This window comes from Hemiscyllium ocellatum, chromosome 31, assembly GCF_020745735.1.
Source record: "Hemiscyllium ocellatum isolate sHemOce1 chromosome 31, sHemOce1.pat.X.cur, whole genome shotgun sequence".
Classification (NCBI taxonomy): Eukaryota; Metazoa; Chordata; class Chondrichthyes; order Orectolobiformes; family Hemiscylliidae; genus Hemiscyllium; species Hemiscyllium ocellatum.
The window spans coordinates 38,655,401-38,682,100 of NC_083431.1; the positions used below are offsets into that span (position 1 = coordinate 38,655,401).

Below are 26,700 nucleotides of genomic sequence, written 5' to 3' on the forward strand. Positions count from 1 at the left end.
GCCTAACTCTCTGTAATCTCTCTTCAGAATCTCAACATTTTCCCTTCCTATGTCGTTGGTTTCAATGTGTTCAATGGCCTCCTGGTAGCCCCTCTCCCCCTTGAGAACACTCTGCACCCTCTGAGACATCCTTGATCCAGGCACCAGGGAAACAATACACCGTTCTGATTTTTCACGGCTGGCCACAGAAGCATCTGACTGTACCTTGGACTAGAGATCTTCCTAACACAATCAATCTTTTGGAACCCAATGTACCCCCTCATTGCATGAGAGCCAGTCTCAATACCAGAAACTTGGCTTGTTCATGCTATGTTCTCCTGAGAATCCATCATCCCGTACATTTTCCAAAACAGCATATTTGTTTGAAATAGGTAGCCACAGAAGACTCCTGCATTAACTCCTTTCTTGGAGTTAACCCATCTATGTGACTGTATCTGCGACTTTTCCCCCTTCCTATAACTGCCATCTATCACATCCCCTGGCTCTTGTAAATTCCTCAATGCCTCTAAATATCCCTGCAACCAATCCATTTGATCTGATAGGATTAGCAACCAGTGGCATTTATTGCAGATATAATCCTCCATAACCTGTAAACTCTCCCTAAGCTCCCATATCTGACAAGAAGAGCATATCACTCTATTAAGAGCCATTTTTGCTTCTTTCAATCTACAGACTCAGAAAATAGCACTGTCTTATTCCAGTACAAAACACTGCTCCGGCTTAAATTAATACTTATGGCTTATATTTTTAATCAAGAGACATATCTCAATAAAACATAATCAAGAAAGAGCCCACTATACTTACTACTTCAGATTTTCTGTAGGTCACACTTAAAATATTCACTTACCTGTTTCTGTGCTGCAATCTTTCCCAAAAAGGTTCCTCCAAGATTAGTTGTGAATTTCACTGTTTGTTAATTTTCCCAGACTCATTCCGATGTCCAATGATGCATGAATTCAAACAGCAAAGGCAATAACTATGCAGGGTCACTGCTGTGTCAATTAGCAGTGTGGGTTTCTTCCTCTCTCTCTCTCTACTGCATTGACCTCATCATGTGCTTCCTTTGTCTGTTCCTTTCCCTTTTACAAGTGCTGTTTTGACTTTTTTTTCCCTCCAAAGTTCCAAGACAATGCAACAGCATATAAAACAGTAATTGTTGCTACTGGAATTCGAGGAAATCACCTCCAACACCTAAAATACCTCAAAAAAGGAGCAGGCTGTTACAGCCAGAAATTTTTCCTGTCCTCCATCTTGGATTATCCTAAACTCTGCAGCCAAGGGAAGATCCACTTAGTATCTACCCAATCAAGTTCTTTAATAATTGTATATGCTTCAATGAGGGAAGATAGTGTCTAATAATGTCACAATTTGCAATCCCAGGCCCAGGCTAATCTTTCAGTTCATATTCTACTCTGAAAGCTAATGAGATTTAAATTCAAATGTTAAATTTCAGAGTTGAAAGTTAGTACCGGTCATCATGAAATGATCAATTGTCGTAAAAACGCAACTGGTTCACGGATAGGGTAGGAAATCTACTATTTTACACCTGATCTCGCTAACAGACCAATAGGAACATGATCAGGTCTTAACAGACCACTGAAATAGCCTAACAAACCACTCAATTCAAAGCTGATTAGGGATGGACAACAAATTCTGGTAAGTTAAAATCTTTTCCCATTCTTCTGAACTATTGTGAATTCCTTACCATTCTACCAATCAACATAACTGACGTTTTTTATATTTCAGCTTAAACATATAATTTTCAATTGTGTTCCTTGATCACTTCTGGGAATCCATTTAAAATGTAGTGCTGTCCAAAGAGTAGTTGAATTAAGTACTTTACTACTTTTCCTCAACATAACAGCATGAAGCTGGAATTTCTTCGCAAACATCAAAAATAATGAAAGTCTCTTGAATATTGTGACTGAAGTGCAGTTGAAACTCCAAATCAAACCAAGATTCCACAAACTGTGCACAAACAAATAAGCTCATTCTGCTCAAATAAAGCTGGTGTACTAAACGTTCTTTCATATGCAGGTTCATTCATGACATTATGCTCTTTACATTGCTTCCTAAGGTCCTCCAAAGATGATAAAATCTTTGTTGCGTTTTTTTAAAATGTATTCTCGGAAAAGACGAACCTTTACCAATAAAGGTTGGGAATCTCTCCAATGAACCGTCATCGTTAGATGACTTTTTTTTGGGGGGGTGGGGGGAAATCTTGTTAGATTCACTGCTTAAAGTTAAACGAATACTAAAAAGCTTTATTATCACAATTTCCCTTTCTATAAATACCGTAAAAACAAGCTTTTTGGCAAGGATCCATCAGCTTTTTTACAATGGACACATACATATAACAAACTTCCATGTCTTAGATTGAGAAGGGGCGGTTATATTTAGTGATTTGATCCTTATGTTTCATGTAATTCCTGGCACGCTCTCTTCAGTTTCCCTTCCAGCTCCTCACTCTCTCTCTCTCTCTCTCTCTCTCTCTCACACAAACACAAACAAAGCAAAGGCACTTCACCTCATCTATTGTCCCCTTGGGAAGGTACAGGATCCCCAAAAGCTGTTTGAGCTTCACTGCTGACGATAAGCCATGAAAACACACGTTGATGTTGTCTACAATGTCCTTAGTGAGCAACAAAGTGATGCTACGAGGCACCCATGTGTCGCTCTCCCTCATGGGTGCCATCTTGAAGAAGGAGTTTCAAATGTAATTTCTGCTTCTCTGGATTTCTTTTTTTTGTTTTAAACAAGCCTTTCCTTTATTTTTGACACAAAGATGGTGCTGTTAATTTACAATATTTTGGAAAGTATCCAACTGGCCATGCCGACAGCACACAGCTCCTACTCAACATAACTTGTGATTGTGATTCTGTATGGAGCCACATCTTGTGCAACCTTTTAATGGCTGGGGACATTGATTCCCATACTTTTGACATTTTGGAAGGCTCTCAACAGGGTAATGATGCCACTTGGGGCATACTTGACTATGTCAGATGAAGCCACAATGTTTCCTTGAAGAACTAACAATTTTCAGACCTGATTTCTGTCTGCATAGCAAACTGAATGTTTCAATATTTAAATCTGCAATGGAAAGAAGAAAGTCTATTGATTTCTAATTCCGACACCAGCTCCTAATCCTGGGTCTAATTATTCTGTTTTACACGCTTCTATAATTACACACTGAAACTGCCACTTCAAGAGCTCCCACATCTGGCCTGATGCTTACACTATTATCTGCTGCTCCCTGCATATTGAGATGCTGGTCTGAAGGTACCTTGGGCTGCAGGTGTCTGAGACATGCACTGGATCAGAGGTTGCTTGCTCCTTAACTTTCAGTAAGATTCTTTAACTCCTTAAGCACTGTGACACTCCTTTATTTACACCTGTACTTAATGATGTGTAGGGGTCTGGAAAAGGTGAGTAGTGCCAAAAGTACTCTGATTACGTCATATGGACATATGCCAGAACAGCTTAGAATTTCAAAGGTCTGAGGCCTAGCATCTGGTCCTTGTCAAAGTCCATGCAACAATATCTGTTCTATCAATGTAACCTGTAACTAGCTGCTAACGTCTAATAAACAATATCTTGTTCACTAACTTCCAGTTGGGAAGTGGTGTTTCTGCCCCAACATTAGACCAAGCTGCCCCTGTGGCTTCTTTCTTTTAACAATGATGGTCTCAACGTGAGCAGTGGCTGCACAGATAACACACAGTCAAAAAGTGTGGTGAAAAAGCACAGCAGGTCAGGCAGTACCTGAAGAGCAGGAGAGTTGACATTTTGGGCATAAGCCGTTCATCAGGACTGAGGCTTCTGGGCCAGGGAGGTGGAGAGATAATGGGGGGAGGGGGGTCTGGAATGAAGATAGCTGAGAATATAATAAATAGATGAAGGTGGGTCTGATGGTAATGGGTCGAAGAGGAGGGTGAAGAGGATAGATGGGAAAGATGATGGACAGGTCAAGAGGGCGGTGCAGAGTTAGAGGTTTGGAAGATGTGGGAGGGGAAATGAGGAATCTGGTGAAATCCACATTAATCCCGTGTGGTTGCAGGGTCCCAAGGCAGAAAATGAGGCATTCTTCCTCCAGGCATCTGGTGGTTAGGGTTTGGCGCTGGAGGATGCCCAGGACCTGCATGTCCTTGGTGGAGTGGGAGGTATAGTTGAAGTGTTCAGTCACAGGGCAGTGGGGTTGACTGGTCCAGGTGTCCCAGAGATGTTCTCTGAAACGATTCAAAAAGAGGCATCCTGTCTCCCCGATGTAAATGAGATCACATCGGGTGCAACGGATATAGTAGATGACATTTGTCACTTTCTCCTAACAGATAAAACACATGTTATCAAATGTATGTCTTCAGCGTAGTGTCTCAGACCTGTCTTTTCACATGTTCACAAGTCTTTTCACACTCACTGATGTCCGAGTTAGTGACAGGTTATGATTACAGGAATCTCATTGTAACCAGTATATTTGTATATTTTCTTTCCTAGACAAACATTTTAAAATGTGCCTGAAAAAGTCTCTTTGAAGTCTTGTTAAGTGCTGTTGAACTTTTGATGAATGAATAGAGAAAAATTAGATGTTTTTGTACAGATGAGAGGAGTGTAACAGGAAGATTTCTGAAGCAGGAATGATTCTTCTTTACAGCAGAGAAAGGTTTTATTTTAAACAGAAGAGTTCACATTTATGAAGCTCTTTGTTTACTTTAGATAGGAAGGAATTGTTTCCACTGGCAGGCAATTGATAATCAGAAAACAAAGAAGAAATGAAGAACAGTGGCAAAAAAAGACTGTAGCTGACATCATTTTTATATAATGCAAAGTTGTTGTGGTGTGGAAATAGATTCAGTCATAAGTCTCAGTGAATTGGAGATTTGGAAGATGTGGGAGGGGAAATGAGGAATCTGGTGAAATCCACATTATATATATTTAAAGAGGAAGCATTTTCAAGGAAAAGAACTGAGTGGTTGAACTAATTGGATAGCTTAAGAATCAGCACAGGTAAAACAGGTTGATTTGCTTCCTTCTGTGCAACATAACCCTTGGACCAAGAATTCCTCTTAGATCTGTATGAATTTCAAAAGGGATGATCAAATTACCTGGGTTCAATTAGGAAACTGGCTACCATCTGCTGCACTCAGGAAAGTATGGATCATGGTGTTACTCATACTGTAGTGAAATGAAGAAGACAACAGGAAGGTCAGAATATACTTATAAAGAGTAAACTACCTGGGATGTGATAGCTCCAATCTGGGATCTTGCCTGTAGCTAGCTGTGCAGCTGACAATAATTCTAAAAAAGGCACACAAAAAAAAGGCTACAACTCCAAACAGTAGACTAATGAAACTTGTGCATTGTATCCATATTTTCTGAAATTTTGCAACATGGATTTTACCCTTAAGCTATTGAATTATTTGAAGAGGCTGGAAGGCTGGCTTTGGGTCAAGAACTAAACTACGCCCTCAGATATTGATACCTAAATAAAAACTTGCATTATGTACTGCATTTTTATGATCATCAGACACCCCAGCAGTTTACAGCTGATTAAGTATCTTTATTTAAAGTTTGACCTAAGCTTTAACATAGCAAATGTGGCAGCCATACTGTAGCAAGATCCTACAAACAACAGTGTGATAATGATCAGACCATAAGACAGAGGAGTAGAAGTAGGCCATTTGGCCCATTGAGTGTTCTCTGCTTTTCAGAGACATGGTTGATCTAGTAATCCTCGACACCACACCAAAGTGATGTAGAGGATTATCCCCATAACATTCTTCCATAACTCTGGATCCTTTCTGAGTCTATCATAGCCTCGAATGTGTTTAATGACCCAGCCTCGACAGGTATTTGCAATAAAGAATTCCACAGATTCAATACTCTGAGAAGACATCCCTGCTCAACTCTGTCTTAAAGGGGTGACTTATTGCTGAGATGATGGCCTCTGGTAGTAGAGTTTCCCACATGGGAATCAACCTTTTAGCAAGCTCCTGAAGAATTTTTATGTTTGCACAATGTCGCCCCTCATTCTTTTGAATTTCAGCAAGCATAGACCCAAACTACTCAACTGCTCCTCAGAGGAAAATCCCTCCCAGCTGGAATCAACTCGGTGAACCTTCTCTGGATTGCCTCCAATGCCAATACATCTTTCCTTAGAAAACAGATCCAAAACTGTTCACAATTATCCATGTGTGGTCAGACTAATGCCTTCTCTGGATCTACAAGAACTGCCATTTTCATATTCTTTGAAATAAAGGCTGACATTCCATTCACCTTCCCTCTTTCCTCTTGAACTTCTATGATAGCTTTTTGTGATGTTTTCCCCACATCCCTCTGTTCTGTAACTTTCTGCAGTCTTTCTCTATTTAAATAATGTTCAGCCTCGTTCTTCATATCACCGAAGTGCATAATCTCACGATGAATTGCACTTGCCAAGATTTTGCCCATTCCCTTAACCTGTCTATATTCATCTGTAAACTCTGTGTCATCCTCATTACTTGCCAATTACCTAGTCTTGTCACGTGATCTGTCTTTGTGATGCTTACCATCCAGGGCACTGGGATAATTAGTCTGCATTTCAAAATAGCACCCAATTGACAGGAAAGACTGTGCCTTGAACATTCATTTAAAACCTACCACCCTCCAACAACACTCCCTCACTGTGTTGGAATGTCAAGTCCTGAGGTGGGATTTGAACTCCAATCTTAACAGTACATGTCAGAGTGCAACCACTGAACTTTATAAACTATGTTTATAAAGTTGACCTCTGCTTACCTCTGCCTTCCAGTGGAGCTATGATAAGGCATATTCACAGCACTGGACTCTGAACAGCCATTCAGATGAATCACCATTAGGTATCGGAAAGTGTTTTATTTTCACTCGATGGTCAAAAGTTATTCTGATATATTTTCCACAGGTAACGGGTAATAGAAGGAACAGCAGGAAGACCGTCTGCTAAAGCAGATTCCAGCAGAAGGAATTAGTGCTAACAGGCCTTTAACACCTGTCATTCCAAAATGCATTGGTACAAAGACGAATGCAAACAACGGCAATAGTACAAGCATTGTCAGTATTACTACCGCAGGGAGTAAAGTGCTAAAGGAATATAAAGGATAGGTACAATCTGGTATGTGGCTTTTGAGTGCAATGGAGACACCATCAATGTGAGATTAATCGATGAATTTCCTTGGGGACCATTATCAAATATTTATGAGAAGTGCTTTTTAATTGTTCTGAATTTCTGATAGTACAAACTGTCATTTTCTGCCACAAAAATGTTAGCTCTGCCACACTGCATGTTGAAAGTAGGCTTGAAGCAGCCCTGAGTAACATGAATAATGCAGATCTTCTCCATTCCTTTAGTAATAGGTGAGTAGCATATGGCTAGTAGGCCTGTATGTTCATTAGTACAGTGGAAATAATGTGATCAATCAGTGAATTTTCTTTTCAGTCTTTTCCTAGTTTGAATATAGTTTTGGAAATATCAATAAAACTAAAATAAATGCATCTCTTTTAAACTTTGGTGTAAATGATCATCGGTCACTATTTTTCTGTTTAACCTGTGCTCGGCTGTGATGTATGAATAAATGGACTTTATTTGAGAAGCATTCCATTAGAATTCATGAACTAGAATCTAGATAACCGCCATTCTTATGAAAAGGAGGAGGACTAAACACAGATTGGTGCCTAGGTTAGATCCAGCCATTGTTGGCACGAGTTGGAAATCTCACCTATTGTGATGGTCTGGACAGAGAAAGAAAGTTGCACTGAATCAACATGGTGTTTGCACTGGTTGGAGTCATACCTGACATGGAGGAAGATGGTTGTGGCTGTTGGTGATATAATCTCCACTCCAGAACGTCTCTGCAGGAGTTCCTCAGGGTATTCTGCAAGGTCCAACCATCAGAGGGATCTGAGTGTTCTAAAATATTTAACTCAAAAAGTTAGTTTGTGGGTACAGCATGTAATTTGGAAGGCTAACTCACATTTATTGAGAGGAAAGTGTGGAAATGCATTGGAAGCAGTTCAGAGGAAGCTCACTCAACTGATACCTGAGAGGGAATTGATATTTTTTTGAGGAAAGGTTGAATAGGAAGGGTTTGGAGGGATATGGGCCAGGTGCTGGCAGGTGGGACTAGACTGACTTGGGATATCTGGTCGGCATGGACAGGTTGAACCGAAGGGTCTCTTTCCATGCTGTACATCTCTATGACTCTATGACTCTAAAGAGTGGACAGGCCATGCTTGTATCTTTTGAAGTTTAAAAAATAAAAGCCAATTTGACTGAAGCCTACAAGATCCTGAGGAGTGGCAACAGGACAGTAGATGAAGCTTGTGTCACATGTAGACGCATAGTTAAAAAGGAGTTTAGCACACTTGGCTTCATTGCTCCCTCCTTTGTGTATAGGATTTGGGATAACATGTTGAGGTTGTACAGCACATTAGTGAGGCCTCTGCTGGAGTACAGAGGGACCTCGATTATCTGAACAAGATCAATGGGCACTATTTCGTTCGGATAATTGATTATTCGGATAATCGATTTTAGCTTAAACAGGGGAAGCCATATTGACCCAACGCTGTGCTCTACCAATGTAATTTTCAGACTGCAAAGATTACTATTAAAATAAGAAGAACTAAACCCTTACCATGAAATCCCAGCACTAAACAAGGACCCAAACACCACCTACAATTGCAAGATCATTTACAGTATCAGTTTCCAGGAACTCTGTCTCATGATAGAAAAATAGAAGCCCCACCTCACGTATGTGTTTACATTCACTGCTTTCTTTTTAGTGAACGGCCCTCTAGAGTGAGGGGAATACAGGACTGTAAAACACTTACTTTGTAAAGGGCTGTGTAACAACGCTTACCTAAAAGAAAATCCAGTTGCTAATCCTTGAGCTGCTTGTGTTTCCTTGTTTTTGCCAGCATTTTCACATCTTCTTCAGACCAGGTAAATCAAATACACTTACCTCTTTGATGTCACCTTTTTGCGGAACCTTGAAGTCTTCTTCAGATAATCCGAAATTCAGATAATCAATATTCGGATAATCAAGGTTCCTCTGTACTGTGCTGAAATTGTGTTGCTGGAAAGGCGCAGCAAGTGAGGCAGCATCCAAGGAGCAGGAGAATCGACGTTCCAGGCATGAGCCCTTCTTCAGGAATGAGGAGAGTGTGCTAAGCAGGCTAAGATAAAAGGTAGGGGGGAGGTTCTTGGGGGAGGGGCATTGCAAATGCGATAGGTGGAAGGAGGTTAAGGTGAGGGTGATAGGCCGGAGTGGGGGTGGGGGCGGAGAGGTCAGGAAGAAGATTGCAGGTTAGGAAGGTGGTGCTGAGTTCGAGGATTGGGACTGAGACAAGGTGGGGGGAGGGAAAATGAGGAAACTGAAGAAATCTGAGTTCACTCTTCTCATTCCTGAAGAAGGGCTCATGCCCGAAACATCGATTCTCCTCCTCCTTGGATGCTGCCTGACCTGCTGCGCCTTTCCAGCAACACATTTTCAGCTCTGATCTTCATCATCTGTAATCCTCACTTTTTCCTCTGTACTGTGTCTGCTTCTGGTCTTCCTGTTATAGGAAGGATATTATGAAGCGGGAGTGAGTTCAGAAGAGGTTTACCAGGATGTTCCTGGATTTGGAAAATTTGAGTTATAAGGAAAGATTGGATAGGCTTGGACTTTTGTCACTGGAGCATAGCAGGTTGAGAGGTGACCTTATAGAGGTTTATAAAATAATGACTGGTATAGATAGGGTTAATGGTAGGTGTCTTTCCCTGGTGATGGGGGATTTCAAGACTAGGGAGCACAATTTTAAGGGGAGAGGAGAGAGATTTAAAAAAGACTTTGGGGCAAATGTTTTACACAGATGGCAGTTCCTGCATGCAATGAATTTTCAGAGGAAGTGGTGGATATGGCCACAATTACAACATTTAAAAGACATTTGGATAAGTACATGGAGTTATATGGGCCAGGAGCAGATGAGTGAGACCAGTTTAGTTTGGGATTATGTTCAGCATGGAGAAAGGGAGGACCGCAGATGCTGGATATCAGAATCAAAGAGTGTGGCACTGGAAAATCACAGCCAGTCAGGCAGCATCTGAGGAGCAGGAGAATCAATGTTTCGACATCAGGACACTGCCTGACCAGCTGTGCTTTTCTGTGGACTGGTTGGACTGAAGGGTCTGTTACTGTACTGTACAACTCTGTAACTCTATTTCCTCCCATGGCAAAACTCCAAACTAGAGGTCACTGTTTCTGAAGATTGTGAATCTTTAGAACTCTCTTCCCCAAAAGCTGGTGGAAGCAGCACCTTTGAGTATTTTTTAAGGCATATGCAAATAAATTCATGAAGAGCAAGAGGATGAAAGTTTATTGGGCATACACAGAAATATGGAGTGATCAAATCAGCCAAGATCGTATTGAATAGAATGGGTTTGAAGGAGTAAAAGTAAACCACTCAGCTCAGTGAGCCCACTCTGACATTCTTTTGAGATTGATCTGAGAATCCTCAATTCCACTTCTCTTGCCTTTTAACAAATCTCTCTCTTTTAATATTCCATCTCCTTTGAAATTAATTTCAATGTTATATTTACCTTTCTTAATACTTGCTAAATTTGGATGCTAGCTTTTCAAACAACCAAATCCTTCTGTGCTGCAGCTGTCTGCAATCCTTTCATTTAAATAATACTCAGGTTTTTTTTGTGCTAAAGTGTATAACCTCACATTTTCCCAATTATACTCCATCGACCAGATTATTGCCCATTCGCTTAACCTGTCCATTTCCCTCTCTAGTTCCCTTGTGTCATCCTTACCATTTGTCTTTGCAGTTATTTGTTTTCCACAAACTTGGTGATCGTACTCCTCCTAATTCACATGTATTTTCTCAGCAAACAGCTGACCCACTGTCTCCAACCCAAACATGACCTGACTGCACTAGCCCCCAACCTGACAAATCCTCCTGGCATAATCCACCCCACCCCATCACAACCCAACCCAAGCCAATGAAACCCACCTCGACACCTACCCACCTGTCTCCCTAAACACTTTTCACCCTATCCAGTTGCCACTTAAACATGTATCTCACCCATCCAACCCACACCCTACACACTGGCACATTCACCATTTCACTCTGACCCTAACACACTGAAACGTTGTCAAAATAACTTGTGGTTTAAATGTGTGCTAGAATACTCACCAAAATATTATGGTTACTGCTGTTGAAACATGGCTTGAGAACTCCCCAAACGCAAAGCCCAAAACCAAGAAAGAGCAATTTCAGAAAGAAGCCAGGATCACCAACTCAGTCAGGAATGTAGAACTCCTGGGCACAAGAATCCAGGGGTGGAGCAGCAATCTGACAGGAATCTTTGAAGACTTCCTGCTTCAAAGTATAAAATATAGATTCACGATGGACTGGGCTCTTTATCAAAAAGTGTCGCTCTGAAAAAAACACAGCATGTCAGGCAGCATCCAAGGAGCAAGCGGGTCAATGTTTCAGGCATAAGCTCTTCATCAGGAATAATGAAGGGCTTATGACTGAAATGTTGACTCTCTTGCTCCTAGGATGCTGCTTGACCTGCTGTGCTTTTCCAACACCACACTCTCAACTCTGATCTCCAGCATCTGCAGTCCTCACTTTCTCCTGGGCTCTTTATCAAGCCTAAAAACATATTTTCAGTGATCTAGATACTAACTTTAATTATCGTTAATCTGTCCATGAACTCAAATTCCTATGCAGAAGAATTCAAAAACAGATAATGTTCTTAATGCATGTTCTACAGAAACTGTTATAATTATTCATTGACTCTGTACAATACAGAACACTTTGTGTAAGACATAATAATGAAGTTGTTTTATTTAATAATAATCTTTCATAGTTCATTCATTTGATCATATAACATTTCCAAACTTTTTTAAGCTTTTCCTATGCATCCATTGTGCTTAACTATGGATGCAATCTGAGCTCCAAACAGTACTTTATAATATGTTAGTGCTCAATACTAAACAGATACAAAAGGGTAGAGGAATGAAGCGATTTAAAAAAGAAAAAGATAAAGGTACGCAATTATATAATGATTTTCATGATCACCAGATGTCTCTTTTTTTTTAACTGCCAAAGAAGCACTTTTGAAGTGTACAGATAGTTACAGTGTAAGGAAATACACCAGCCAGTTTGTACGTTGCAAGCTCCCAGAAATAGCAGTCTTTTAATAAGCAGGTATTCCACTTTGTGTGATTCTAATTGAAGAATAAATATTGGTCAGGACACTTGGAATAACTCCAATTCTCTTTGAAATGGTGCCATGAAGTCTGTTACATCCCAATAGACCTTGCTTCAATATCTCATCTGAAAAACCGCGCTTCCAACAATGCAGTACTCCTTCAGTACTGTACTGAAGTAGAAGCTGTTATGTCAATCTATGATGCTAGGAGTGTGGGAGAGTGCAATTTCCATATTGGATACTGGAAGTGGGAAGTTAAAGGATTTTCGCCTGACCTTCACTATTCATCCTCTCAGCTTAGGAACATAGGAACAGGAACCTGCCATTCATCCCCTCAAACCTGCTCCAAAGATCGTGGCTTAACTCCATGCGCCCATTTCCATTTGTACAATTCATAAAAATTTGTCTCTCTCAGATTTAAATTTAATAATTGAATTAGCATCAACTACCATTTGAGGGAGAGAGTTCTGAGCTTTTTCTACTCTTTGTGTATAGAAGTGCAGACTAACATCTCTCCTGAATAGCCTGGTCCTAATTCTTAGGCCATGCCTCTGGGTTCTAGAATCTCCAACTGGTGGAAATCATTTATTTTTATTGATGCATTCTTTCCCTAGTGATATCTTGAAGGCATCAATTATATCACCCCTAAACTTCTAAATTCTGAAGGCCTAAGTTGTCTAATTTCTCCTCAAACTTAACCCCTGAAGTTCAGGTTTCATCCTTGTAAACCTGCATTGAATTCCCTCCATGGGCCAAAACATCCTTCCTTAGGTGTAGTGCCCTGATCTGCTCACAGTATTCTGAGTGGGGTCGAACTATGCTTTTGTATAAGTGTAGCATAACACTTGCATCCTTATATTCCAGCCTTTTAGATGTGGAGACCAGAAATCCATTAACTGCCTTGACTGTTTTCTGCACTTGTTCATGGTATATTAAAGAACTCAAATCCCTTTGGACATCCGCTGCATTTAACTTTGTGCCTTCTTGAAAAAAAAAGCTGACCTATGCTTTTTCAATGTGAAACAGATAACTTCACATGCGCTTATGTTAAAATCTATCTGCTACAACTTTGCCCATTCAGCTAATCTATCAATATTCTGTTGTAATTTTATGCTTCATCAACACTGTCTACATTGCTACCCAATTTTGTGTCATCAGCAAATTTGGGTATTTAACTTTTTATGCCCATTAACTAAGTCACTAATGAATATTGTGAATATTTGAGGTCCCAACACAAATCCCTGTTGACACCACTAGTGACACCCTGTCAATTTGATTATTTACCCATTATTCCAACTCTGTTTCCCGCTACTTGATCAATTTCATATTCATGTCAGTAATTTGACCGCAATTACCAGCTTAGCTAACGGTCTCCTTGTGTGTGACTTCATCAAAAGCCTTTAGAAGTCCAATCCAACAGCATCCATTGACTTATCTCTATCCACCATCTTTGTTACCTCTTCAAACTCTCTGCAGTTTGTTAGGCATGACCTGCTCTACACAAAAATAAAAACCGAAAGAACTGTGGATACTGCAAATCAGAAACAAAATCAGAAATTGCTGGAAAAGCTCTGCAGGTCTGGCAGCATCTGTAGAGAGAAATCAGAGTTAACATTTTGGGTTAAGCAACCCTTTTTCAGTGGTTCTGAGGAAGGGTCACTGGACCCGAAACAGTAACTCTGATTTCTCTCCACAGGTGCCGCCAGACATGCTGAGCTTTTCCAACAATTCCTGTTTTTGTTTCTGCTCTTCATGAATCCATGCTGACTCTCACTCATTAACTGGCATTTTTCAAGGTGATCAGTTACCCCATTCTTGATTACAGACAGTAACAATTGGTACACCTCAGAATACATGAGGCCCCAACACAGAAGTCGGGCTTAACTGGTTTCTATCTGCCAGTCTTTTTGAAGAGTAGAGAGACAAGAGCAAATTTCCAATCTAGAGGTACAACTCCTAAATCCAGGGAAGTGTGAAAGTTTATGGTTACAGCATTAGCAATGTGCTCTCCTACCTCCATTAACACCCTGGATGGAAACCATCAGACCTTGGGATTTGTCACTCTTCAGTTCCATTACGTTGAAAATGTGTTGCTGGAAAAGCGCAGCAGGTCAGGCAGCATCCAAGGAACAGGAGATTCGACATTTCGGGCATAAGCCCTTCTTCAGGAATGCCCGAAACATCGAATCTCCTGTTCCTTGGATGCTGCCTGACCTGCTGCGCTTTTCCAGCAACACATTTTCAGCTCTGATCTCCAGCATCTGCAGACCTCACTCTCTTCTCCAGTTCCATTAAGTTCCCTATTATTAAGGATTTCTTGGAGCTAATTTCATTTTGACCCTGTCCCTGATTATCTGTTACTTTCTTTGGGACTTCTGGCAAGCTTTCCTCCTTTTCTGCTGCGTATACTGGAGCAAAATAATCATATTCAGCATGTCTAGCATTTCCCCATAGTTACTGACAATATCCCCACTCAACCTTCAGTGCCAATAGTACTCTTAACCAGCTGCTTTCCCTTTTATAATTAAAGTCTCTTCTCATTTATGTCCTTTGCAAGTTTGCTTTCAAAATGGGGTAGCACAGTGGCTCAGCGGTTACTCAGTGGCTCAATGCTGCTTCATAGTGCCAAGGACCCAGGTTTGATTCCAGCCTGGGGTGCTTATCTTTGTGGAGTTTGCACATTCTGCCCATCTGTTTGGATTTCTGCCGGGTGTTCTGAATGGCCTCTTTCCGCATTGCAGGGACTCTGTTTTTAGTCACTCTGAAAGCTGCTTTGTGACCCACTTGCTGGTCTTTGAGTTTGTCCCATTCTTTGGAATCTGTAATGTTCTTTGTATTTTAAGTTTATAGTTGCTTACCTCCTTAGCTGTCCGTGGCTGATTTTTTAAAGATAGATCTTTTCCATCTCGTGGGTACTAACTGTTCCCAAGAGGTTGTAGGGGCTGAAGGACGTTTTAGAGATGGGGAGGGTCACAGGGGATGGAGGAGGCGCAGAGATAGGGAGGGTTGTAGGGGACGGAGGAGGCTGCAGAGATAGGGAGGGTTGCAGGGGATGGAGGAGGCTGCAGAGATGGAGAGGGTTGTAGGGGCTGGAGGAGGCTGCAGCAATAGGGAAGTCAGTTTGAAAATCAATGCTTTGCTGAATTGTGAGCTGACTTAGATCAGCATATACGGGAGTGATGAAAGAACATTTGCATTCTAGGCAGCAGAGCTTTGAATCAATTGATTTATAGAGAATGTCAAATACATTACATTTTGTCAAGAAGTGAAAATGGCAGTTCATGAGATGACAACCTTAGCCGAGGATAGTGATTAAATTGTACGGAAGCTCTGAGGTTTTAAATCAGGAGAACTGCTGAGACTTTGCATTACTCTGAAAGGAAGGAATAAATATTCCCAGAAGGAACAGCAGAAAGATCGAAGCCAGAGTACAAGATGTAAATATTACAGAGGACGCTGCTACAACAAAACAGCATGGGGGAAAGTTCTGACTGCGGAAAGCTGGATTAATTGCACACAAGTATTTTGTTGGAAATAAACAAAGCAAACTGACAAAGGTGGCTGCTGGTGAACTGTGGGACAATGATTCTGACAAGTCATTCTCCACCATAGAACAGGTTGGCACTGTCCAACCAGAAGGTGAGAAATAGTCTGTGGCTGTTAGAGTGATGATGGTGGAGGGAGAACATCAAGGGAATGTGAAAAGTGAGATTTCTTCCCATGTTATGAGTAATAAAGTGAACTTCGCAGATCCGTGAGAAGTGGCTCAAACTTGTGACTCTAAACATGAGCGATTGAAGGAGAATTTGTGATGGAATGACCCAGATTCCCAGATATGAATGAAGCTGACAGCCCAGTGCGGTGGGAAGGAGGAAATTTGCAGTTCTGTGTTGTAGACATTAAACAAGTCTAAAGCTTGGAATGTAATGCTACATGTACCCGAAAAGACTTGCAGCATTTTTAAGGGCACAAGGTCATGAACGGCCAAATAGACTTTTAAAAAGTAGGAAAATCTTTTCATGGGCCTTGGATGTTTTCTCGGTGAATATCATCTTAAATTTAATGTGTGAGAGAGAGCAACTCGGCATCTGCTGAGGTGTGTTCCTGCTGCCATCCTGAAAGGCCAGCCTGAAAGATGAGGCAGAAGAGCTGGGAAAGAGGGGAGTAATCAAGGAAATGACAACCTCACTCCATGAATGAGCAGACTCCAGATGAACAGCTAGCGACAACTTGCAGACATTCCATTAAAAGACCTGAATGCTTCAGCGACTGAAGAAAGTGGCAGACTGGAATGACACACTGGGTGCAATCTTCCATTACAGAATATCAGTGTGGCATTGGATGTATTAGAAGTCATTACTTCTGTTCCAGGGCAGGACAAGTTTACATGCGTAATCACGTGGTTTTTAACTTACTACTTTGCATCGGAGTTGTTGCAGATGATGACCAAGTAATTTTCAGGAAGTTGTCAACTCTGGCAGGACCATCCAAGATCAAAAGCCCTAGTTTAAAGGGTTGCTAGTCATCCTTCTGTCATTGCAAACCTGCAGCACCTTTCAGCATTTGTTACTTATCCTCTGCCGTGAAATGGCAGGAGGAAGCAAAGACTGGTCCCTCTCCCCCAGTCTTTTCGAGCTTTGCCTCACTTGTGGTTTTGGATGAGACCATCCAGGAAAGGAGGAGATCCTTGGATGGTGGCAGATGCCTACCCTACTCGCTCTTCCCAGCCAAAAAACCGAGGTGGCATAGACCAAGGCACTGACCTGTGATATGACCCTTACTGGAGAATTGGACTCCAGTGCCAACCAACAGTCATCACTCAGTCTAACTGTGCCAATACGGATGAATTTCACAAGTGGATGACCACCTGCATGCCTTAGCATCACATGGAATAGATGCACTGAAGAGTTGCCTCAATCATGACCAGTTGTATTGTCAGTGTTGTTGCTAATCACTTACTGGGGAGCACTCAGTACCAGGCAGTGTTACACATGCACATAACGTGCTCGTGAATCTGTTGCAGTGCTGCTCGATAACTCCTCTTTCACTGTTTGCAGGGCAAGATTGCCAATAACAAGACAAAGCCCTCCCAGACCAATCGAGGCATGTCAGATATTCATATGCCCACCCTTTTCAAGGAGCAGGCAACTGAGATGGCCAGGAAGGTCCATGATTGTTTCTGTGCTGATGGAAGGGTGGGACTGTCCCAGGAAACCAGTGAGGAAGCAGCTGGTGTGCTGTTCTATGATGTGCAGACTGTATCAGACGTTGTCCACACAAAGGACTGTGCATCTCCAGCAGCTAATTCTTTCTCTCCTCCACCATGGGTACTAGTGGCTAACACAAGAGGAGAAATCACAAAGCTCAGGCACCTGCCCCACCAGGGGATGATGTCTCTGACACTACATCTACAAGGTGTACAGCTGTACCCTCCACCATCACAGAGACATTCAACTAGGTGGATCCACTCTCTCTAGTAGGCTTGGAGTCACAATCTGGTGAGTGCATCGCTGACACACATCCATAATTGGTGAAGGAAGCCATACCAGAGATGTCAGACGCTTGATGGACTACATGAGATGCCTCTCCTTTGATACTTGAACGATACTTGAAGACCTTACACTGCAACTCATTGCAACCATCATTTAAAACCATATCACGATAAGGACAGAGCAGCAAGTATTCACATCAAAGACCAAGAAAAAGTGAATGTTATCAGGTACACATCTACTTTCACAACTGTTGAAAATGTGTTGCTGGTTAAAGCACAGCAGGTCAGGCAGCATCCAAGGATTAGGAAATTCGACGTTTCGGGCATAAGCCCTTCATCAGGAATGAGGAGAGGGTGCCAGGCAGGCTAAGATAAAAGGTAGGGAGGAGGGACTTGGGGGAGGGGCGATGGAGATGTGATAGGTGGAAGGAGGTCAAGGTGAGGGTGATAGGCCGGAGTGGGATGGGGGCGGAGAGGTTAGGAAGAAGATTGCAGGTTAGGAGGGCGGTGCTGAGTTGAGGGAACCGACTGAGACAAGGTGGTGGGAGGGGAAATGAGGAAACTGGAGAAATCTGAGTTCATCCCTTGTGGTTGGAGGGTTCCCAGGCAGAAGATGAGGCGCTCTTCCTCCAACCGTCGTGTTGTTATGTTTTGCCGGTGGAGGAGTCCAAGGACCTGCATGTCCTCGGTGGAGTGGGAGGGAGAGTTAAAGTGTTGAGCCACGGGGTGGTTGGGTTGGTTGGTCCGGGCGTCCCTGAGGTGTTCTCTGAAGCGTTCCGCAAGTAAGCGGCCCGTCTCCCCAATGTAGAGGAGGCCACATCAGGTGCAGCGGATGCAATAGATGATGTGTGTGGAGGTGCAGGTGAATTTGTGGCGGATATGGAAGGATCCCTTGGGGCCTTGGAGGGAAGTGAGGGAGGAGGTGTGGGCGCAAGTTTTACATTTCCTGCGGTTGCAGGGGAAGGTGCCGGGAGTGGAGGTTGGGTTGGTGGGGGGTGTGGACCTGACGAGGGAGTCACGAAGGGAGTAGTTTTTGCGGAACGCTGATAGGGGAGGGGAGGGAAATATATCCCTGGTGGTGGGGTCCGTTTGGAGGTGGCGGAAATGACGGCGGATGATACGTTGTATACGGAGGTTGGTGGGGTGGTAGGTGAGAACCAGTGGGGTTCTGTCTTGGTGGCGGTTGGAGGAGTGGGGCTCAAGGGCGGAGGAGCGGGAAGTGGAGGAGATGTGGTGGAGGGCATCGTCGATCACGTTTGGGGGGAATCTGCGGTCCTTGAAGAAGGAGGCCATCTGGGCTGTGCAGTGTTGGAACTGGTCCTCCTGGGAGCAGATGCGGCGGAGACGAAGGAATTGGGAATATGGGATGGAGTTTTTACAGGGGGCAGGGTGGGAGGAGGTGTAGTCCAGATAGCTGTGGGAGTCAGTCGGTTTATAGTAGATTCCAGATAGCTGTGGGAGTCTTTCACAACTTTCACAACTGGGTTTCTGAAGGGACTGATTCTTGATTGTATAGACCTTAATTGGGAACCTATGAGACCTTGAGGGAATTAGAAAGCTTGGATTCCTGGAGGAAGTTTTCTGTTGTGAGAAAAAATAAATTAGATACATTGTTTAAGAATAAATGGTCTCTATTTGAATATAGAGATAGGGTGAATTCTTTTCTCTGAAGGTTAATGGAATGTTAACTTCTCTTCCTAAGAAGATGGGGAAAGGTGGAGTTTTAAATTTATTCATGGTTGAGTTATATTTTTAATAATGAAGGAAATCGAGGGTTGTGGAGTATAGACATGCTAGTGGTTAACATGAGAGTTGAGAGTTATGGACTTGAAGCAGGAATGTAATGGAAAAGAGAATTGAGAGTATAATGGAAAAGTGATGGACAAGGGAGTCCATGGTTATGGATTATAGACATGAAAGTGATGGACAATCGGGTTGAGGGTTATGTGATACAGACAGGAAAGAGAGAAGTTGAGGTTACAAGCAGATCACTGTGACGTTAGTGATAGGTGCAGTAGGATTGCAGGGCCAAATGGCCCACCCTGTTCCTAATTTCCTGTAGTAATGAGCATTTAATTCCAGAAAGTTGTGTTTTCAATGAGATAAAAATACATATGGATAGGCTTCTTGGCATCTGCAATGGGACATCAATCCATTTTTTTAAGATTGGAGAACTTCATTGCAAAGGTTTATCTCACTGACAAGAATGTGACATTTTGACTCTTACCCATTTCAGTTCTCCCACCCAGCATTCTTTGTGCATCCTGCAGGATTCTAAGGTCCTGTCCACACCATTGGTTCATGAATGATCTTTTTTTTGTATAGACCATACATTTTGGATAGATAAGTGTACGTATTTTTTTAATGAAAGGAGGAATGTTTGGAGAAATGTATTTATAGGTACATTCTATTTGCTTGGTCATGTGATCACTGCTGTACATGCTTTCAGTTTAGAGAGAGAAACCATTAAATGATACACGAGAAAAATGAAGTCATGCAGAATGGTGAGGTGCAAATAATGGCATTGGCAGGGAGTGAGGGGAACAGAGAGTTGAATCAGCAGCATGTGGAATGGAAAGTAAAGAAACTGAGACGGTGTGAAAAGAAGACTCGAAATCACGGTATGGTGAGAAATGGAAGATGGAAAGTGTTTTGAGGAATTTCACAGGATGTGACTGGTGTTTATGGTTTTCAATGACGTAGCAATTGGTGAATAACACCTCCTTGTTTAATTCCACAGGACCAGGATAAAGAGTATGTTGGCTTTGCAACATTACCCAACCAGGTTCATCGCAAGTCAGTAAAGAAAGGGTTTGATTTCACACTACTGGTGGCAGGTAAAACAGTTTGTTTTCATGGAATTTTGATCATTAACTTAGCAATATACCTCAATGACATCTGATACAAAGGTAAAGCTAGGCACATTACTTTAGCAGCATTCCATTTTGGTAATTCTATGTTCCCAGTCTTAAATAACACCATACATTCTACTCTGGTAATACCAAAGAAATTACTTTTTAACATTGAGATACTCTCCATTGTGGTGTGGCTCTATCACCGTGCTAAATGGATTAAACTTCCAACAGATCGAGCAACGCAAAACTGGATATCGATGAGATACTGTGAGGCATCAGCAGAATATATTCAAATGCAATTTGTAACCTCATAGCCGAATATGTCCCCCACTCTATCATTCCCATCAAGCCAATGGAGAGTGCAGCAGGACATGCCAGGAGCAGCATCAGACATATCACAGAATGAGGGATCAACCTGGTGCTGAGTGAATGATCCATCTCAGCCATACCCTGGCTTCTCCAGCATCACAGATGTCAGTCTTCAACAGCCATGTTTCAGTCCATGTGATGTCAAGAAACAACTGAAGGCACTGACCATGTGAATGCTATAGGCCCTGACAATATTCTGCAATAGTACTGAAGAATTAGCTGCACCTCTTGCCAAGTATTTCCAGAACAGCTGCAACACTAACATTTACCCAGCAGTGAGGAAAGTTTGCTCAAGAATGTCCTCTGTGCAAAAAGCAGGACAAATCCAACTGGGCAAATTACCACCTAAAAGTCTATTCTTCACATCAGAAAATTAAGAAAGGCTGTCAGCAGTGTTACCAGCAATAACATGCCCACTGAGGCTCAGTTGGTTTCTGTTAGTCACTCAGCTCCTGACCTCCATTGAATCTTTGTCCAAAAATGGTCAAACGAGCTGAATTCCAGAGATGAACTGAGAGTGAGTACCATTGACTTCAAGGTCGCATTAACCTGAGTGTGGTATGAGGGAGCCCAGCAAAACTGGAATCAATGGAAATCAGGAGGGAAACTCTCTACAGGTGGGAGTCATTATACATGGCACAAAGGGAGAAAGCTGTGCTTGTTGGAGGTCAATTGTCTCAGCACCAGGACAGCACTGCAGGAATTCTTCAGGGTGGTATTCTAGTCCCAACCATCTTCAGCTTCTTCACCAATGACCTTGCCCCTCATTAGGGCAGAAATGGGGATGTTTGCTGACGATTGCACAATATTCACCACTATTTTGGAACTACTCAGATACTGAAGCACTGATTCCATGCAGCAAGACCTGGATAAATATCCAGGCTTTAGCTGATAATTAGCAAGTAACATTCGCACCACATGAGTGCCAGGCAATGACCGTTTCAAACAAATAACAATGTGGCCATCACCACCTGACATTTAATGGCATTAACACTGCTGAAAATCTGATTCGCAACCTCCAGGATGTCGACAATGACCAGATACTGAACTGAACTGATCATATAAATGCTGTGGCTATGTGAGCAAGTTACAGGCTGGGAATTCTGCAGCAAGTCACTCACCTCCTGACTCCCAAATACTTTACCACCATATACATGGCACAATACTTCTCATTTAGTTAAATGAGGGTAGCTCCAACACCACTCTCAAGCTTGGCATCATCCTGGAGAAAGCAGGATTGGCATCCAATACATTATCACGCATTCCCTCTAGCATCAGTGCATAGTGTTAGCAGTATATACTATCAACACGATGCATTGCAGTAGTTTAACAAATCACTTTTGATAGCACCTTCCATCTGGAAAGACAAGGTCAGCAAATGCATGTGAACACCATCCCCTGCAGGTTCCCCTTCAAACCAGACACAATCCTGACTTGGAAATATATCAGCATTCTGTCACTGTTGCTAGATCAAAGTCCCAGCACTCCTTTCCCAACAACACTGTGGGTGCACCTACATCAAAAGGACAGCAGAATTTCATGAAGACCGCTCACAGCCACTTTTTATTCTGAAGGGTTTTTAAACATGAACAATAAATGCTGGCTTAGCAAGTGATGTCCATGAATGCATAACAAACATCATGGTCATTGTAGACTTGCTAATTTGGTAATGACTGTTGTTTCGGTACATGTAAGTGGGTAGTGTATAGTAACAGGGTGATGAGAAGCTAGCCCAATGCTATCAACTACTAGCCAATACTCTTACAGACAGAGAGCCTCATTGCAACCTGAGAAGCTTGCTGCACATCAGCAATGTCTCTATTGTCTCTGTAGCACAACTACAAGTTTATTCTAACAATGGGCAAGCTGAGTAGTTTGTCCCAGACATCGATGTTGGTAAAACATTTTCTAATGCTCATAGATGTTTCCAACCAAAGGGAGTCATTAGAAAATAGTCACATGTCCTGTTTATCAAGCCAGTTTACAGGTGAAACTCTGTTTAAGTCAAGTTAGATCTGTTTGAAATTCATTCAGTAATGTATCACAGATATTGTATCCTAGTCATAAATCAAGCAGACAAGATCGCTATAATATCATGACCTCTGTGCCTGACCCCAAAGAAAGTGGATCTCTATGAACGTTCCCAAATGTTCAATGGCTCTAATCTGACCTGTCTTTTGTTGCTTCCTTTCAGGGGAATCTGGCCTTGGGAAATCAACCTTGGTTAACAGCCTTTTTCTCACAGACCTGTACAAAGACAGGAAGTTCCTCAATACTGAAGGTCAGATTCTGAGTTTTTTTTTTGCTAAGTAGTCTGATTGAACTTCAGTGAAAATAGGACAGTCAGCATTTGATGAGATCAGCAACATTGGAAAATATACTGTAAATATTTCTTCTCTTTCAGTCAAACTCTTAAGGCAACATTTTTGGAAACAGTCTGGTTGTGCCAAAATACCGTGAATTATCTCTTTCTCCTGCCCATCAGACTGCCTAGTAGTCTGATCAAGATGAAGAGGATGTCACTGATACCCAGTACATCAGTGAATGTTATTCTAATATTGCAGTGATGTGACAGTAATGATCACAGTGGTGTCACGTAACATTTTTGCCCAGTTGGCCCTCCTGGCAACAAGTAGACTGGAATCATTAAAGCTTCACTACATGTTGTTTGCCTCAACATTCTAACACAGGAGCTGATAAAGTGCACGTTGGTCAATTTGATGCCAATGAAGGAAAGAAGTCTGAGGAAATCAGACTTTGAGTCGTCAGCATCAGCATCAAAATTCCTCATGTGGGATATCGATGCAACATGAAGATGTGTCCATCCCAGTTAGCAACACGAGTCAGTCAGTCTGGGGGAGGAGTGGGGAGTGCTTGAATGCAGTCTGGGGTGGAGAGGTAGACACCAGTCAATCCAGGGTAACAAAGGCTTTGTTCATGGTATCAGCCATGTTGTGGGCAACTGTTTTTTCTTTAAATTCATGCATGGGATGAAGGCATCACTAGCTAGGTTTCATTTATTGATCATCTCTACTTCCCCAGAGGGTAGTTTGGAAGTTAAGCACATTGCTGTGGTTCTGGAGTCACATATAGGCCAGACCAAGTAAGGATGGCCATTTCCTTCCCTAAAGGATGTTAGTGAACCAGATGGGTTTTACAGCAATCGATTAATGGATTCATGGTCATCATTAGACTCTTAATCCTAGATTTTATTGAATTCAAATTCCACCATCTGCTGTGGTGAGATTTGAAACCGGGTCCCTGGGACATATTACCTAGGTCTCTGGATGAATAATATAGTGATTAATACCACAAGGCCATCATCTCTTCCCCCAAGACCAGTCCCCACTATCCTGTCTGGAGGTATTGTGCAGTCTAGGAGATGGTCACTGTTGAATATGTTAGAGTAGGTTTTGATAGCTGAAGGTCAAGAACATACACATTGGGGTGAGGCTGAGTGGTGAATGTCCGGGAGGCAGTGGGACCTATAAAGTAAAATTTCACAATGTTGTCTTCAAACTGTACATTTGTTGATTTTGAAAAGCTGTATCAAATGTGGGTGGAGATTTCATTGGAGAATTTGAGGATTGCTTCTTGCTGAAGTGATCTCTGTCACTGTGCTTCTGGATTAGTGGTGCTGGAAGAGCACAGCAGTTCAGGCAGTATCTCCTCCACTAATCCAGAATCTGGTTTCCAGCATCTGCAGTCCTTGTTTTTACCCCTCTGTCACTGTGCTACTGAAGACTTTCCTGGGAAGATAAGGGAGTAAAATATTCTACTTGAAAATGTCCCTTTCAAATCACCACAGTGTCTAACATCAGACTTGAATAGCTGAGTTATTTGTTGACCGAGGTATGTTGCAGTCTGAGTTAATTCAGTTGTAAATTCATCAAGTGGCTCCACAGGGGAATACTGTTCATGGGGCTATCTCACTGCTTGTGCTTCCTCACAAATCTTTCTGATTCTTCGAAACTGAACTCTTTCAGTGCTGATAGCAGTGGAAAACATTTCTGCCCCACCCAGAATGGATAGTTCTCACCTTATTCACAAAGTAAAACAGATTTCTGATGTCAATGTAAGTAATATTAATAGATTTAGTTTTGTTTTGTTCCCATAAAGAGTAAAGGGGCATCTATGAAATCCTCTACGAGTTGTCTTTGGCTGGTAGTTCCTTAATTCGCTGTTTGTTGACTAGTTAATTCTTGACTCTAAATAATTTAACTCCTTCCGTTTGAAGAATCAGTGCTAAACATGAATTCCTACTTGACTTAGAATTCTCGATTGTGAAGTACATTTGGTGTTTGACTGTTTGGCATCTCCCATATTAAACAGTTGCTTGTAAGTTGTCTTTTAACCTTAAGTGCTGTACCTCCTGGATAATGCAGGTACAATGTTGTCAGCTGTAGACATTGTTTTCTAAGGCTCACACTGGAACAGGTGTCACTACATTGACAGATAGTATCAGCCATGATTAAATGGCAGAGTGGACTCAATGGGCTGAATGGCCTTGCTTCCACTCCTATATCTTATGGTCTTATGGTATAACTTGAAATTTCTTAAATAACCATTGTCATAAATATCAACATCCAAAAGTGCTAGTATCTACCCTAGAAACGTTTTAAGTTGTTCTTCTATTGTAAGCTGTTTTATCTCATTAACCTTGTGGGTAGTTTTTTGATTCTTGGTTTCTTGAAACTCGATTCCACTTTTGCACATTTTATGAAAATGATCTATTGTGTGACAAATTAAGTACTCACTTTTAATAATTGGGCTCAATTTTAACAAGAAGTTTGTGTCTTGTGCTTGCAGGGCCCATAATGCTGGGGTTTTTTTCGCAATTTTTTAAAATTTATAACTTTGTATTTAAGAATTCAATAGCTTCCATGGACTTGTGGCAAGAAGAGCCTTCTTATTATTGGGTTGATTTGTATTGCTTCTGGATTTCAGCTTCAATCACCATCTGAATTACTGTCTCTGGAATTAGGATTAGAATTAGATTTTTTGTCACGTGAACAGAGGAACCTAATTTATCCAGCATTCAATTATCCAAATATCAGATTATCTGTCAAGATTGCAATGTTATCCGGCATTCGGTTATCTGGAATTCAATTAACCAAACAAAATATTGCCTGTCCGTGCCCTTCGGATAATCAAGGTTCCTCTGTACTCAAGTACAATCATACAGGAGTACAGTGAGAAGTGTAAAATATCACCATTCCTTATGCCATCTTTGGTATAAAATCGTAGATACATGGTAGAAAAATAAAAAAGTAAAATTTAAAAGTTCATAATTAAACTGCTTAGGTGCTTAGCTATGCTTATCTCTCAGTCCCTGCAAGAGTTCAATTTCTTCCCCCTCCCCCTCCCCCTCCCCGTGCCGCATTGGGCTCACTTTTCTGCTCTCCCTCGTGCTGAGTCTGATCTCTACCCCATCTTCCTACTCCAATTCTGATTATGTGGTTCTCTAGCCAGCAGTAAAGACTTCTTCTCATGTCCTGGCTTTCTATTCCTTCTTTGATTTTGCCCAGCACCTCTGGATCCATTCTCTCAGCTTCTTTGGACTCTAATAAATCTGACAAAGATTCCCCAACAATCCAAATAACAATTTTATCTCATGAATTCTGACACTAACTCATAATTGTCATATTTTTTCACTAATCTACAAAGATCATCAATGAAATTATATTTGGATTCCTCTGGATGTTGAATTCTTCCAGTAAATCTTGTCCTTTCAAAGCCTATATTTTCTGGCATAACAATATTCCTAA

The 26,700-nt window shown here is 41.8% G+C and overlaps 1 protein-coding gene across 1 annotated transcript in view; it reads left to right on the forward strand.

The window, feature by feature from the left end:
- LOC132830264 (septin-4-like) overlaps positions 1 to 26,700 on the forward strand; it is an 88,694-nt gene that overhangs the window by 24,828 nt on the left and 37,166 nt on the right. The window contains exons 2-3 of the mRNA XM_060847807.1: positions 20,449 to 20,545; positions 23,127 to 23,213. Of these exons, the coding sequence (XP_060703790.1) occupies positions 20,449 to 20,545; positions 23,127 to 23,213 (184 nt within the window). The remainder of the gene's footprint in view (positions 1 to 20,448; positions 20,546 to 23,126; positions 23,214 to 26,700) is intronic.